Below are 17,093 nucleotides of genomic sequence, written 5' to 3'. Positions count from 1 at the left end.
AAATAATCTTGTCAATGCTGCTTTACTACACAAAGGCAGCAATACATCCGACGCCGGCTGCTGGCGGATAAGGCGCTTCCAGGCCTTCACGCTGCTGTCTCATTGGAGCTGCGTGCACGACTTTAATTTGGCATTTGTAAGGCAACTTAGAGGTGCCAGTCTGGGGACACTTCTCAGTTTGAGAGTCAGCAAAAGGAGGGGTTAATTCCAAAAGAGGGGAAAGCGTGTGCAAAGCGGGGTGAAAACGCTCCAGCGGCCCCCAGGCCTGGAGTCCGGGCGCGGGCGGGGAGGGCGCTCGGGGCGCAGGGCTGGGGTCGCGAGCGGCCGCGTCTGCGGGGCCCGCAAGGCGAGCCCAGATGAGGAGTCGGCGGTACCCGAGAGCGAGCAAGAGCCGGTGAGCGTGGTGGCGCAGGGGAGACACACACACACACACACACACACACACACACACACAGGGGAGATACACACATACACACACACAAGCACCGAGGAATTATTCAAACGGGGCCTGGCGCCCCCTGCCCGCTCCCCATCGATCGCAGCGCGGGTCCCCATCGGCGGCAGCCTGCGGCCCGGCCCCTGCGGGCGTCCCCTCCCGGCGGCCGCCGGCTCCCGGCGCAACCTCGCGGCGAGACGGAGGCCGAGGCCGGGGAGGGCGCCCCATCCAGGGCCCCGCCCGCTTCCCGCCGCCGCCGCCGCCGCTTCGCTTTCGCTTTTCCCCGCGGCGCCGCCCGCCGAGTCCCGGGTTTCGCTTTCGACGCGCGGGGCGGGACCGGGAGGCGCCCATGGTCTTCGGCCGCCGCCCGCCCGCCCCACTGCTGCTCGCGCGCTTCTCGGGGCTGCGGCGCGGAGCCTGCGGTCGGGCCATGGCGCCGCCGCGCTGCTTCGCGCTGGAGCTGCCCGGCTGCACCCTGGCTCATTTCGCAGTGGGCGACGAGGCCCCGGACGCGCGCCCCGACCCCGGCGTGGCCGCGCTCCTGGGCCCCCCGGGCCGCAGCTACTCTCTGAGCGTGCCGGAGGCCGGGGGCGCGGGCTGCGCGGCCCGGGTGCGCGCGGCCCGGCTGCACCAGCGCTTGCAGCACCAGCTGCGGCGCGGCCCCTTCCGGCGGTGCCAGCTGCGCCGGCTGCTGTGCTACCGCCCGGGCGGCGCGGCGGGGGGCCTGCAGCACGGCTTCCTGCTCCGCGACCCCTGCGACAGCCCCGACACCCGGAGCGCGCTGCTGGCGCTGCTGGACGCCTGCCCGGAGGCCCCGCGCCCGAGCCTGGCCGAGTTCTCCGGCGACCCGCTCTGCCGGCTGTGGCAGCTCCCGTGGGAACGGCGGGGCGGCCAGGGGTGGCGGCAGCTGGGCCGCGAGCGCGTCGTGCCCGTGCCGGAGCCCGCGCTGCACCCGGTGGTGCCGGACCTGCCCAGCTCCGGGGTCTTCCCCCACCGGGAGGCCGCCCGCGCCGTTCTGGAGGCGGTAAGAGTTGGGTCCCTTGCCAGCTCTCAGGGTGGATCCCCCAGGCCAGGGAAGCGGACACCACCGTGCGCTCTCCGCGGGGCTGGCCTGTGCAGACCTCCCTTTGCCGGGGAGTTGCTTTACTCCCGTCCGCAAATCTGGTGGTGAAGGTGGCCGGTGGGCCAGCCTCTGTTTAGACACCGTGGCTCTTTCCAGATTCTTGCTCGCCAGGGACCCCCAACCCCATGGGGGAAACTGACATCCCAACAGGAGCGGCGCGGCTCCCGCGCTGGCGGTGCCCGAGGGGGGGGAGGTGGCGCTGGGTACGGGGAAAGCAATGCCTTCTTGAAAGTGATGACCCTCTTCTGGGAGGTCGGGGTGTAGAGCAAGGGCATGAGTTTGGGGTTTAAGAAACTTAGATTAAGCGGTGCCTGCTTCCTTACTGGCTGCCACCCAGACACTCGGCTACTCCGTGTTGCTTGGTGCCTTTTCATCTGTAAAATACCTGCCTTGCCGTGTTAGGACCGGGAGGTGCTCGGTGCGGGACAGCGAAGATTCTGCCTGAGCGCAGCCTGGGCAGGTCCCTAGGCTGTACTATGGGTCTTAGATACCTTGTATAAGCCTTGGGATAGCATCTCCGAGTGGTTAAGATTGCAAGACCTGGGTTTGAATCCAAACTCTGGAATGTATTACCTGTGTCACTTGCAGTAAGTTTATTAAACATTCTTCTTTGCCTTGGTTTCCCTGATCCGTAGATGGGGTTAATAACAGTAACACACAGGGTTATCTTCAACAGTGGCCAGGTTAATACTGTGAAAGCACTTAGACTATTGCCCTGCTCAGAGTAAGCACGTAAGAAGAAAATACATGTCTGGGCCTCTCTGTAGAGGTGCTGTGAGTTCACATGAGGTCATGCACAGTTCAAAACCTGGAATCCCCCGGAGACCCTGCCCTACCCGCTTGGTGATTGCAGTTCCTGCCCCTCTTCTGAGCCCCCAAGAGCTTAGGAAAGGACAGGATGCTGATTGCTTTCTTTGGAGCCTACAGCGTGGCTGATTTCCCACATTTGTGACACACAGGGCCCATGGTTCCACTGTCGCTACGTGACACTGCTCTGCAGTTATGCATCTTTTCTGTCCTTCCTCCTCTGGGGGAAGCTGGTCCATGAGAGTTGCAGGCTGGGTGATGCCGACAGTTACGGCCTTTTTGAGCCTCAGCTGTGCAGTACGAAATAAAGCAATCCAGCCCTTTCTCGGGTTCATGATACTTCACATTTTGGCCTGGTGCCAAACATAGCTTATGCCTTATTAGTATTGTGCAGTCTTCTTCTCAGCAATTAGATAGAGCTTCTGCCGAGGCCCCGTTGCTTTGCTGCTGATGCACGGACATTGTTTTACAGTGTACATCCTTCATTCCTGAAGCCCGGGCTGTGCTGGACCTGGTTGACCAGTGCCCAGAGCAGGTCCAGAAGGGCAAGTTCCCCGTTATTGTCATTGAAGGCCTGGATGCCACAGGTAAGAGACTATTACCTTCCAGTTACAGGCAGTGGGTCGTAGGAATAGACAATTCTTGACACACAAAACTTTATACAGGGTTCAATTAATAAGCCTCCTGTGAGCCTCTGTCGTGTGCCAGGCACGGAGCAAGGCTGGCCTGGGACACAAAGATGGATAACTTCCGTTATCCATCCCCGTAAGGTGGGGAGAGCCTCAGGTGCTCCGGTGAACGTGGGAGGGCAACAGCCTCAGTGTGGGAGATGAGGGGCAGTCACGGTCCGGGAGACCTTGGAAGGATGGATCCTGGACTGAGCTTTCCGTAGGACAGGAGTTGGTTGGGTGAGGAAGGCGGGAGAGAGCCTCCAGACAGAAGAAACGGCAGGGTGGAGTTGGGGACTTGAACCGGCCAGGTGTGTCCAGGAACTGCAGGCAGTGCAGAGGCCCCTGTGGAAACAAAGTGTGGACGAACTAGGGAGTGGAGGGCAGAAGCCTTTGGAGCTGCCAAATAGGCGTCAGAGTACAGTGGGCGTGCCCACACTTAGTCCAACACACGACAGCAGGAAAAGGGTGGCTCCAAGGGCCACAGGTAATACCCAAGGACAGCGTGGATCTGGGAGAACCCCAGGGTCACGTGGTTCCCTGTGAGTCTCCTTCCTGTGTCAGGTGAGGCGTGATGGGAGGAGGGAGTTCCTGGAAGCTGATAGCAGAGTTTATCATTAGTTTGTAAACGAGATGACCATTTGTTTTTTTTCTTTCAAGCATTCTCACACCGAACAGGAATCCTGAATTCCCAAGGGTTGACAACTTTTTGTAAAGAATTGTATTATTTAATCAACTCTTTCTGGTTACAGGTGGAAAGAATGTCTTTGCTCGGACATTAATGTTAACTTTTGGGAGTGATACGGTGGCCGTGGTTAAGATGTGCTGCATTTTGTATCCGACCTGCAGGTAAAACCACTGTGACCCAGTCAGTTTCAGATTCACTCAAGGCTGTTCTCTTGAAGTCACCACCCTCTTGCATCAGCCAGTGGAGGAAAGTCTTTGATGATGAACCAACTATCATTAGAAGAGCTTTTTACTCTTTGGGCAATTATATCGTGGCTTCTGAAATAGCTAAAGAATCTACCAAATCGCCTGTGATTGTAGACAGGTGGGTATAAAGATGCGTTGAAATCGGCATTTTCTTCCTAACCTACGAGTAGTGTGTGTGTGTGTGTGTGTGTGTGTGTGTACATATACATGCAAGTACACAATAGTGTTTAAGACAAAGTGTATTATAATAACAGGAATAATGTCTATGATTTATTAATCACACCATTGGCTGGCGTTTTGCTAAAGACATTATACATACTATACTAACATCTGGAACAACTACTACACGGATACTAAAATTACTGATGAGAAACACAGGTCTTAGAAAAGTTAGGTAACTTGCCAAAGTGACAGAGCTAGAAATAGCATATGGGGGATATTAACAAAAGTCTTTGCTTCACAAATCAAGCTTTCAGTGGTTCATTTGTTTATTGGCTTATTCAACAAACATATATTGGGCATCTACCATTTGCCAAAGACAGTTCTCAATTTAGAGGATTCGGTGGTGAATGAGCTAGGCAGTGCCCTGCTTTCATGGAGCAAACATTCTGTTGAAGGAGAAGGTAATAATCAAGCATATAGATACATAAGGTAATATCAGAGAGTGATAAATACTATAAAGAGATCAAGGTCGTGTAGTGGAGGACAGCTAACCCCCCACTAGATGTGATTTAGGAAGGCCTGCGTGAGGGGGTACCATTGGTCTGAGCTCTGAATGACCAAAGAGAGACACACCTGAAAATCCTGGAGTAAAAGCTTTGTGGGAGAGGGGTCAGCAAGAGCAAAATGTAGAGACGGGAAGATGTGAACACATTCCAGGGCTAGAAACAGGCCATTGTGAGGAAAACATGTGGACGAGGGGCTGCTTTCTGGATGGATAAAAAGGCAGAGACAGGTCAGCAGAGTCTGTGGCTGTGATAAAGAATGTGGATTTTATTCTGAGTGCAGAGGGGGGCCTTTGGGAAGTTTCAGATAATGGAGTGACAGAAGCTGAGTTATATTTTGAAATTTCATATATAAGAAATAGCTTAAAAGTGCTACAAAAATGGACAAAGGGAACGGCAAGCAAGTCCTACTAGGAATGGAAATTCAAACGACGATGAGAGCCCATTTTACTCTCATCAGGTTGGTGAGAACTCATTAGAAGAGTCTGAAAGCCCAGAGTTGGAGATGATGTAGATTGATAGAAACTCACATGGTGCTGGTGGGAGTGGGCACCTGTAGGGTGACTTGAGGAGCAATTTGAGAAGATTGCTTCCACTTCCCGAAGAAATACAGAGTTTGTTTCAGCTTTGTTCATAATATTGAAAAACTTGAAAAACCAAAGGCATCAGCAGAAGAAAGGGTAAAGTAATACTGGCATATATTTATAACATGGAGCACCAAACAGCCACATGCTCTTGTAGGATGCATCAATGTGCCTGAGTTACAAAACTATAACTTCAAAGGAAAGAAATCAACTTGCAGAAAGATGTTCAGTAGAACACATGCAAAATAATACAAAACATAATACCAAAAAAGGGATGGAAAGATGTTGAACACCAAATTTAGGAGAGTGCTGTCCCCTGGGAAAGAGAGAGAGAGAGGAATGCAGTTGGTGGGGAATACTCAAGGGCTTCAGTTGCAGCTGGATTCGTCCTTGACTTTACTCCAGTGTACGTCTTGTTCTTGCTGCAGTTTTACTTATTTGTGGAAAGATGAGGAGTTGCATTGAAGTCTGACAAGTGTTCAGGGAAGAGCACTCATTATAAATGGAAATCTCGAGGAATTTTAAAAAGTGAACACGTTCAAGTACCACCTGCACCCAGATCGTGACTTAGAACCTTACTCCACCCTGTAAATCCTTCCCTCCCAGTCACGACCCATCCTTCCGCCAGTGGGAACCACGACCCTGACTCCATCGCCGTAGATTAGTTCTGCTTGTTCCTGAACTGTCTATACAGGCAGGTAGACATTGACTGCTATTTGCATCTGCCTTCCTTCACGCCACCTGTGAGAATCGTCCCTGTTGCCGTGACCATTCTTTTACACAACTTTGGTGCCCATGTGTGTTACCAAACCAGGTTCGACGTTCCCCAAGCCAAACACTGAGATTCTTGTTTGCAGCAGAGAAAGGGTTCATTCACAAGGCCGGCAAGCAAGGAGACGGCAGAATACATCTCAAATCTGCCTTCACCAAAGCAAGGGGCTTGATATTTATGGGATGAAGAAGCAGAGTGGTCTGAGGCGTGGGAAGCCTGGGGAAAGGTGACTGGAACTAAGAAAAAGTGTGCGGTGGTGAGTGGTGGTGGGGAAGATGAAAACCGTAAAAATTAGTTAGAAGGCCTTTGCTGTCATGTAAGCTATAATGCCAGTGGGTACTCTTAACTTTGGGGATGGGAAGATAGTGATTTCAAAGTTGGCAAGTTACAAGGAATCCTAGACAAGGGTAAGACATTGCTTTCCTTTGTGGGACTTCTTCACCTGTGGGATGTTTTCACCCTATTGTTAAAGTCCCTGGATTTACCATATTTATATATATATATATATATATTTGTTAGTCTCTCTTTATTTCAAGGAGATAGACTAGGCTTTTCCTAATAAAGTGTGACTTCATAAGGCACATTATTTCCTAGGATGTCCAAAAATCCTGGTGCAGTACTGGCTTCTGCATGTAGGTAGACACTTATTCTCTGCATCCCGTTTCCTAATCTGTTCAATGATGATATTCTTTATCCCTTCCCTGCTGACCAGAATTTGAAAAAGAATAGATACATGTATATGTATAACTGAATCACCATGCTGTACACCTGAAACTAACACAACGTTGTTAATCAACTATACTCCAATACAGAATAAAAACTAAAAGACTTGTGATGAATACCCAGTGAGCTGATGCAGGTGGACGTGCTTTCAAAACAGCAAATTGCTATAAAAATATAAGGCATTATTATATAAGTGATGTATAATGTGTCAACAAATTGCATTTGATTTGAACTAATGTGGTTTCCCTGATGGCAGGAATGGAGAATACTAAATAATGAGTCTGAAATTGATGGCCAGAGGGTATGATTATTTAAAATGAGCAGGAGTGTTGTCAGTGAGAGAACTCTGGCTTTGCAAAACAGGGCTCCCATTCTTCCCCGATTTTTCTTCTTTATGTCTGTGAATTGTCTGCAATTTTGTTTCTTTAAAGAGATAATGCTAGATCACCTTGTCAGATGAGAAGAAAAGAGCAGTTATTTGTTGTCTGGGTGGGTTTTGTTCATGTTTAAAGATTTTAAGGAAATCCATTTTAGACAACACCATCATCTGGCTGAAAAAAGAAGGGAGACGGAGTAATTTTTGATTGTGACTGCGGTTAAGGTTGGCAACTTAATCACCCTCATTACCTTTAAAAATCTTCTTGCTGATGGTTTTTCTACAATAAAGAAGGCTTTTTACATTTAGATGATATCAGCCTCTGTATTCATAGCTAAGTATTTAATTCAGTGAACACGGAGCATGTGTAAAATGCAGCGCAAATTGTAGTTTTGTTGCCAAGAAGAAGAAAACCTGGACCTGCTTGGGTTTATTCAGCTTGGGAGACAAGACGTATCTGGTGAAGAAGGTGAAAGTACAAGTTTGTAAGTGATTAGAAGTCTGGTAAGTGATACATAGGAATGGCCCCAGGCAGAATTCAAGGAGCTAGCAGCTACACTGGCCACGCTTTTGGAGGTGGAAAAGGGCTTTGAAGAATGAATGATATTAGAATTGATCAGCCCCCAAATTAATTTTTTACCTTTGTTCTTTTCAGTATTCTCTGTATTGTATTATCATAATTTGAAATCATGCAGCTTTAGTGTCCAATAAGAATTAAATATTGCCTTATAATGACAGTGTGATACATTTCTTTTTTGAATTTTATTTATTTTTTTATACAGCAGGTTCTTGTTAGTTATCCATTTTATACATATTAGTGTATATATGTCAATCCCAATCTCCCAATTCAAGTGTGATACATTTTTAAAAAGCACTTGACTATTTTTGTAAAAACTATGGGAGGAAAACAAAGCTTTCATGATTTTCATTTTCCAGAAGAGGAATTTGAGACTTACCAATGTACACAAAGCAAGTAGGTGGCAGAGAGTAAAACAATACACAGCTTGGATAACACTCTGCATTTACTTTGTAGATAAAGGACCAGTATGTCCTTTTCACTGTGAAAAGCAGTTCAAATCTAAAGTGATTAAGAATTTAGGATTTTAAAACAGTACAGGCAGTAAATTGAAAATACAGACAAGGGTGGGGCCGTGGGTGCCTCTCGACATTGGGATGTTTATAATTGTTTCATAAATGTTTTTGTAGGTGATAGTCCTTTGACACTGGATTTGGAGTTTTGCATTTCGTCACTTAAAATTGGAATATGACACGAACAGGGCAAGAGTATAATAAACTATGCCAATCAATAAAATAATTCTAATTCATTCATTCCTACATCCAAAAAACATGATTAGTTGCATACCTATTGTGTGCCAGATGCTGGTTTCAGATTTTGGAATCCAGAGATGAGTAAAAAATGAATTATCTAATGGAGGAGATGAAAGAGATAAACTTGTACACAGCTGGCTCTAATTTACAATAAGTCCTTCAGTAGAGCTGAGTATGAAGGGCATTGACAGCCCAGAGGAGGAAACAGTGAATTCTGCTGGGGGCTTCCTCTGCGTGGCGTGCAGAAGGAAGAGGAGGCACTTTGCTGCCTGAGACCCTCACTCCAGCTGGAGGAAAAGTGTGAAGACAGACCCCCATGAAAGAGCGTGCCTGGGTCCACACTGTGAAGGTGTTTGTGTCTTAGATGGAGGCTCAATGTTTTCTGGCAGGTGGTAGAAAGCCATTGGGCTTTTTGAAAGAGCGGGCTGATTTGATTTTCTCTGATGGTTGTGATTTTCTTTTCCTCTCCTCAAAGCATCTTTTTTTAAGATCAGCCGGTCAAGAGTGACCGCCTTCACTCAGGGAGGACATTCACAGAGTTTCAGAGATTTTATCTGGGTTTATTTCTCTTCCTGATCTGTGCAGATGCAATTAGATGCCTGGAGAGCTGGGAAAGACAAAGGCCTCCTATCCAGGGTTCCTAGAATGTGGATTTCATCAGCAAGTCCAATTTTTTTATTTTTTATTTATTTATTTTTAAAATTGAAGTCGATTTACAATGTTGTGTTAATGTTTGCTGTACAACAAAGTGATGCAGTTATACACATTTATATTTACATTCTTTTTTTATATTCTTTTCCACTATGGCTTACCACAGGATACTGAATATAGTTCCCTGTGCTATACAGTAGGATCTTGTTGTTTATCCACCCTATATATAATAGTTTGCATCTGCTAATCCCAAACTCCCACTCCATCCCTCCCCGACTCCGCCCCCTTGGCAACCACCAGTCAGTTCTCTGTGTCTGTGAGTCTGTTTCTGTTTTGTAGATAGGTTCATTTGTGTCATATTTTAGATTCCACATATAAGTGATATCGTATGGTATTTGTCTTTCTCTTTCTGAGTTACTTCGCTTAGTATGATAATCTCTAGTTGCATCCATGTTGCTGCAAATGGCATTATTGCATTCTTTTTTATGGCTGAGTAGTATTCCATTGTATATATGTACCACATCTTCTTTATCCATTCCTCTGTTTTTGGACATTTAGGTTGTTTCCATGTCTTGTCAGCAAGTTCAGTTTTAAAACATTGTAGGAGCTGAATGGGCCTGCAGATTTTTGTTTGGCCAAGATACAGCATTAAATACCAGTGGACTACCGAACAAATCTACCATCCCATGCCAACCTGCCATCACAAAAGAAAGCATCCTGCAGGGCCAAGGCAACAGAGTGGTCTCACAATACATGCAGTTTTAACTGAGTAAATGGAGCTCTGGGTGGTGTGCACTGGATTCTTATTGTGGTTGTTGATTTTAACTTATTTTTCCATTTTATAAATACTTTAAAAAATAAGATTTAGTTTTACCTCTTTAATGTGTACGGTACTAGGGCAAGTTCAGCAGAGCCATCCCTGGTTTCAACGTCCTCAGCAGCTGGTTTTCAGGTGCTCCCTTGACTTCCTCTGTGGACGGGGAACTCACTACCCCTTTCCTTCTCAGGTACTGGCACAGCACGGCCACCTACACCATAGCCACCGAGGTAAGTGGGGGCCTCCAGCACCTGCCCCCTGCCCATCACCCTATATACCAGTGGCCCAGGGACCTGCTCAAACCCGACCTGGTCCTGCTGCTTACCGTGAGTCCCGAGGAGAGGATGCAGAGGATCGAGGGCCGGGGCATGGAGAGGACCAAGGAGGAGGCTGAACTGGAGGCCAACAGCATATTTCGTCAAAAGTAGGTGTCCCGATGCCATGTGAGGGGCAGGGGTCCCTGGCTGTGGCGACGAGCCAGAAACAGCACTGACTCTGGTAACCAAAGTGCAGGACATGACACGGTTCCCATTTTCCAACCTGAGAGGCAGTGTGCTCCAAGTTAGATTCACTCCTTTCAGTGGGATTGTTCCATGGGGCCACTGCGTGGTGGTTTTGTAGCCACAGGATATCTGACTGGGGATCAGACCTCCTTCCTAGTCTTTCTAGCCCTGGCTGTGCCAGCACCGGCGTGAACCTGAGTGAGACAATACACCTTTCGGGGTCATCGTAACAGAATGGTCACGAGCACCGTCTGACGGCCTCGCAGTGACTTTTACCTGTTAGGGGCTCACCGTGTGTCAGGCATTTTACTTCTGAGGCTCTGTAACCCTTGCAAGGACAATGTTAGCTATACTCCACAGTTTATAAAACTGAGGCTCAAAGGATTAAGTGATTTGTCTACAACTTGCATATCTACTGAGTAGTAGAATTGGGATTAAACTCAAGACCTTTCTGATTTTAAGGCAGTGCTTTCATTTTCATTAGAAAGCTGTGAACACAATAGCAGGAGTGTCTGGACCATCTTACTGCTTCTCAGGCTGACTAAATCACTTCTGTAGGACTGGTTTGAAAAGCCAAAACAGAATTGTTTATATAAATAAACAATGATAGCACTGTTATCCTAACTTAATGCTGTTATAAATAATTAACCACTCAGCTGTGTGCAGAGAAACCATGTCAAAGAATTGACTGGTTGGTATTAATTCAGTTAAACTTCACGACAAACTTGCAAGGAAGGCATTATTTCCGTCCTCACTTCACAGATGAGGAAACGGAGGCACAGATGGGAAAGAAATGTGGCATGTTCTCCTAGCTGGTAGGTGGTGAGGCAGAGCTATGGCCCCAGACCATCGTCGACTAAAAAAATATTCACAGCCTAAAAGTTGAGAGTTCTGTTTCATTTGGCGGGAATTTTTAGGACTTCAGGCCCGGAAGGCAGCATCTCAAGTAACCCTGAGAGAACTGCTCGGAGGAGGTGACAGGAGAGCTAGGACACATAAGAGTCTTGCAACGAAGGACAGGTAGTCTGAACGTCAAAAGATTATTGTTAATTAAAGAAAACCAGATAAGTCAAGTTAAGGAATTTAGCGTTTTTCTGTGTATGGGAAGATGCAAGGGTCTGGGCTCACTGAAATCATTCCTTTGAAACGCACCTCAGCTATCTGGGGCCAGTGTCCTGTGTTTCCACACCCTGAGTTTCCTCAGGGCTCTCTGTAGGGAGTGGCTGCAGTCTGATGGCTGCTAGATGGCAGGTATTCTTTCCTTCCTGAGTTCCCTCAGGGCTCACCAGCCCACCATCCGTGGTGGCTGCAATCGCTGATGACTGTGACATCCTTTGTTTACTGATAATGGCAGGAAATATTCCGTTTCTCACCATCTACTCTGAGCACTTTTTTTTAAAAAATAATTTTTATTGGAGTATAGTTGATTTACAGTGTTGTGTTAGTTTCTGCTGTACAGCAAACTGAATCAGTTGTACATATACATATATCCACTCTTTTTTAGATTCTGTTCCCATATAGGTCATTACAGAGCACTGAGTAGAGTTCCCTGTGCTATACAGTAGGCTCTTATTAATTATCTGTTTTATATATAGTAGTGTATATATGTCAATCCCAATCTCCCAGTTTATCCCTCCCACCCCTTACCCACTGGTAACTCTAAGTTTCTTTTCTACATCCGTGAGTCTATTTCTGTTTTGTAAGTAGGTTCATTTGTACCATTATTTTTAGATTCCACATAGAAGCGATATCCTATGGTATTTGTCTCTCTCTGTCTGACTTACTGCACTCAGTGTAACAATCTCTAGGTCCATCCATGTCGCTGCAAATGACATTGTTTCGTTCTTTTATATGGCTGAGTCCGGGTGCTTGTTTTAACCACAAAGCTCTAGAGCTTTGGTCATATAATCTGAAACCGTGCGCGGCAGATTGGGATTTGAACCCAAGAGGCCGGGACGCGAACCCGGCCAAAACCCACAGTTTTCCAACTGAGATCACACACCTGGTTTCAGTAGTTAATGAAGCTCAGGTTCTTGATGTCTCATCACAGAAAGAATTCAGTGAGAGACAAAGTGACGGGTAAGAAGTGGACTTATTTAGAGAGAAGTGCACTCCACAGTCAAACTGTGGGCCATCTCAGAAGGTGAGAAAGGCACCAGGATATGGGGTTGTCAGTTTTTATAGGGGTGGGTAATTTCATAGGCTGAGTGGGAGGATTATTCCACCTATTTCAGGAGGGGGCAGGGATTTCCAGGAACTGGGCCACCACCCACTTTTTGATCCTTATGGTAGACTTTGGAGCTGTCATGGCGCCTGTGGGTGTGTCATTTAGCTTGCTGATTTGTCACAGTGAGCGTATACTGAGGGCTAGTGGAAGTTGACTTGTCCGCCATCTTGGGCCCATTTGGTTCTAATCAGCTTATGTCATGTCCTCGGGTTATGTCATTCTTTCAAAGGCTGTGCCCTGCCCAATTCCCTCCTGTTTCAAATCAACCCCAGCTATTCTGTACACACCAAGGCTAGCTAACACTGGAAAGAGAGAGAGAATTCTAGTGCAATTGTAGAAGACTCCTAAGTGAAAACAATGTATATGCCAAGGACCTCTGGCTTGTGTGACATCCTTCAGGGCGCAGACTCTTGAGAAATTTGCCATTGGGAAACTTAGTTAATCTCTTTGAGCCTTTGCTCCTTTCTCTGCAAAATGGGGGTGGATGACATTGATTCTCCTCCTGAAGTTACTCTGAATATGAAATGAGAAGACCATGCAGGACGCTAATGCTTGGCGGATAAAAGGTTTTGAGTAAATGCAAGCTATTAAACATTATTACTAATTTCTCATTTGTTAAACTAAATGTATCGAATGTCTCCTGTATGCAAAGCGAGTTGCCTGGGGGGCGGAAGTGCGATAAACCAGATGGGGACCTGGCTTCAAGCTGTCTGTATTATGGTAGGAAAATAACATTTGCGTAAAGAGCTGTGTTAACAAATGGGCCAACTCTTTTCATTCTGCCTGTCTCCAGGGTAGAAGTGTCCTACCAGCGGATGGAGAACCCTGGCTGCCACGTGGTTGATGCCAGCCCTTCAAGAGAAAAGGTCCTCCAGATGGTGTTAAGCGAGATCCAAAATAATTGCAATTAATTGTAGTTCCTCTGGGCCAGGAGACACATTTTACTAGATTTGATGTTGTTTGATGCATCTAAGCCCACGACTGGTTATGCAGTTTTCCCAGATTTCAGCTGCATGAGCTTGTCGTGTGGCAGAAGGTGGGACATTTCGATTTTACCTAAACCGCTGTTCTCACTTCTACCCGATGGACCCATCGGGACTGAGACGGGGCACATTCCAGTGAGAGACGGTGATCGCTTTCTGCCAAGTATAACAAACGTTTTCTTGGAACAGATTTTTAACTGCACCCCTACCAGATCCTTCCAAGGTGTGTCTCCCCTAGAAAGCATGAGGTGGACAGAGGCAACCAAGAAGACCTTCCAGATCAACAGAAGCTCCTCCAGCCTCTCCCACGCCTGCACTGCCGGCTCCCGGGTGAGATCTTGAGGATGTGCTCGGAGCTGGTTTCCTCCCAGTCCAGCCACACTCCGTCTTTGTGAGCTCAGCCCCGATTCTTAGAGCCAACCACTCCCGAAGAACGTGTCTGTGTGTCCCGGCTGTCGGAAGACCCTCCCACAGACCCATCTTGTGGGTGGGGGACACTGACCAAGAAGGCGTCTGACTTGTGTCTGAGGCTTACAGCCCCTGAGAGGCCAACCCAAGATGCTCTGAATACAAACACACCAACAGTCCTTGGATTCTGTTCTGCTTATTGACTTTCCTCTTCTTTCCTCTGAAAACATGGCTTTGGATAGAATGAGTGTTTTGCACTGAAGCAGATGCATTAAAGTTAGCGAATCCAGCAACGTACTTATACTGCTGTTTACGTCTTGTTTGTCCTCGGTGTAGGGGCTGTGCTTTACTAATCAGAATTGAAGCCAAGAAGCTGGACGCAATGCTTGTTGTGTGTTTTCATCAGACAGATTTAATTTATCTTACTGAGGAAGCACAGTGGATCCTGGAATGGGATTTCTCAGTGAATTATCTTGCACTTGAATGTCTTATGATTACACATGAAATCAGCATTGAGATCTGTTTGACTAGAAAAAAAAAAGAGCTGAGAAAGGAGGAAACTTAATAGTTATGGGGCCTTGGATGAGTCATTGAACATCATGTAATTTGATCTAAAAAGTGATAGCGATTCTTCATTTGTCTTAACGCGTTGACTGAACCAGGTGATTACTTAAAATTCCTTCCAGTTCTAAGATAGATTGAATCTGTGAATTATTTTAGGGGAATGTCTCAAGAAGACATTTCCCCCAAATAATTAAATTTATGGCATTAGCAGGTTTATCACACGGACTCTTAAATTATAATAAAGTTTATATTGACTCTATCATATTATTTTTCAGAACAACTATAGGTAGTTTATACATAATATATGTACATATGTAAAGATGTAATTTCAGTTGAAAATATTTTTTAAAGCTGATAAATTGCATTTGGGTTCTTTAAGATGTGATATCTAATTATGCTATTGGTGTTATTCACTTTAAACATTTTGAAAAGTTTATGCTGGCAGCTTAGAAACACAAACGTTTAATGCTTTCTTTATGTCTCTTGCCAATGAATAAACTTGCTGTGATTTTCTAACCTATGCTGTTGTCACAGTGTGTGTTGGTTTTCCTGAAGGGGCTCCCCAATGAGGCTTTTGTACAGGAGGGGATTTGGGGTTAAAGAAGTGAAAAGGTGTGAATTTGTGGTCAAAGTGCTTTCAGAGGAAGAGGAGGGCATTTTTGTTTTGTTTTCAATGTCATTTCAAGAAAGTGCAGTTCCTTCCTCACTGCAGGTATTAAAGGGATTGTCTTCCCTAATCCAATAAATAATTCTTCGTACACTTGCTTCTATACACTGTAATAGGGATAAGATTACTGAGTATGAGAACAGATAGCGCCTCCTACCCAGAAACCGACGACAAGGCATCATTTGCTTGGCTTTGTTTCATTACCAGGTGTGTTTCTGTTCCTGTAATAGACCTTTAGTGTCCCAAATATTTATTCCTCATCTTTTCCACAGCCATAGAACTTTGAGCCCGACACGTGGCTGCCAAGAATTATGAGTTCATTTCCAAGGCTCCCTTACAGCTGGAGTGGCCAAGTGACCACCTACAGGTTCTTCCTGTGAGCAGTAGGGACATCAGGAATGTCAGGGGGAGGGTGTCCCTCTCTCCTTTTAACCTGCTTGGTACTCAGCGATGGTGGCGAGGCATTTGGGGACCGAGTGATGTGGGTGACACTATGCAGATGGAGAATGGGGACGGCCTTCACTTAGGAAAAGTCAATAAGGAATGGGTATGGAAGTGTCTGGAGTTCCATCCTAGAGGGCATGTCCACCTGGGGACACAGCTTCTGTGCACAGAGCTCAATATCCACCTTCTCCATCTGCGTCCCCTTTCAGTGGCAGGTGTCTGGGTTTTTTGCTCATTTTGTTTGTTCCATTTTCTACAGTAGAATCCCCCTTGTTGCCGACTCTTCTCTCTGTGAAATGTCTCTCTTTTCTAGAAGCAGTTGTGAAGCATCTTAAAAATGTTTAGACCCTGGTATCTTTTTGGAATATATACCGAGGAAATGATCAGTGATGCACATAGAAATGTTTTATCATATCTACATAATGTGCTTCATAATGTACAGACAGGTACACCTTGTTTTGTTGCCCTTTGCCTTACTGAGCTTCACAGTACAGTTATTTACAAATTGAAAGTCGGAGGCAACCCTGCGTTGAGCAAATCCATCGGCACCATTCTTCCAACAGAATTTGCTCACTTTGTGTCTCTGTGTCACGTTTTGGTAATTCTCGCAGTACGTCAAACTTTTTCATTATTATTATATTTGTTTTGGTGATCTGTAATCAGTGATCTTTGAGGTTATTATTGTCATTGTTTTGGGATGCCACAAAGCACACCCACGTAAAGACAGTGAACTTAATCAGTAAATGTTGTGTCTGATGTGATTACTCCACTCTGGCCTTTCCCTCATCTCTCTCCCTTTCCTTGGGCCTTCCTATTGCCTGAGACACAAAATTATTGAAAGCAGGCCAATTAATAACCTTGCAATGGCCTCTAAGTGTTCAAGTGAAAGGAAGAGTTGCATGTCTCTCACTTTAAATCAAAATTTAGAAAGGATTAAGCTTAGTGAGGAAGCCATGCCAAAAGGCCAAAATAGGTCAAAATCTAGGCCTCTTGTACCAAACAGCCAAGTTGTGAATGCAAAAAAAGAAAAGTTCTTGAAGGAAATTAAAAGTGCTACTCCAGTGAACACATGAAGGATAAGAAAGCAAAACAGCTGTCTTGCTGATATGGAGACAGTGTGAGTGGTCTGGATGGAAGATCAAACCAGCCACAACATTACCTTGAACCAAAGCCTAATCCAGAGCAAGGCCCTAACTCTCTTCAATTCCATGAAGGCTGAGAGAGGTGAGGAAGGTGCAGAAGAACATTTTGGAGCTAGCAGAGGTTGGTTCATGTGGTTTAAGGAAAGAAGCCATGTCTCCGTAACAACAAAGTGCAAAGTGAAGCAGCAAGTGCTGGTGTAGAAGCTGCAGC

At 46.3% G+C, this 17,093-nt stretch overlaps 1 protein-coding gene across 1 annotated transcript; it reads left to right on the top strand.

The window, feature by feature from the left end:
• The first annotated feature begins 785 nt into the window (after window positions 1-785).
• CMPK2 (cytidine/uridine monophosphate kinase 2) lies at window positions 786-15,066 on the top strand. Its single transcript, XM_068565040.1, has 5 exons — window positions 786-1,460; window positions 2,839-2,953; window positions 3,884-4,085; window positions 10,135-10,368; window positions 13,468-15,066. Exons 1-5 carry the CDS (start codon window positions 786-788, stop codon window positions 13,583-13,585), a joined length of 1,344 nt encoding a protein of 447 aa, XP_068421141.1. The 3' UTR covers window positions 13,586-15,066.
• Window positions 15,067-17,093: the final 2,027 nt, after the last annotated feature.

The sequence above is a fragment of the Eschrichtius robustus genome, chromosome 15, assembly GCF_028021215.1.
Source record: "Eschrichtius robustus isolate mEscRob2 chromosome 15, mEscRob2.pri, whole genome shotgun sequence".
Taxonomy (NCBI): Eukaryota; Metazoa; Chordata; class Mammalia; order Artiodactyla; family Eschrichtiidae; genus Eschrichtius; species Eschrichtius robustus.
This window is presented reverse-complemented; position numbering and strand designations above follow the sequence as displayed.

Bases quoted from the DNA above. Each gene is read 5' to 3' on its own strand.
- CMPK2 (XM_068565040.1), top strand. From the start codon at position 786: ATGGTCTTCGGCCGCCGCCCGCCCGCCCCACTGCTGCTCGCGCGCTTC. The intron at 1,461-2,838 runs GTAAGAGTTGGG...ATTGTTTTACAG, and splicing joins CCCGCGCCGTTCTGGAGGCG to TGTACATCCTTCATTCCTGA. The intron at 2,954-3,883 runs GTAAGAGACTAT...TCCGACCTGCAG, and splicing joins TGAAGGCCTGGATGCCACAG to GTAAAACCACTGTGACCCAG.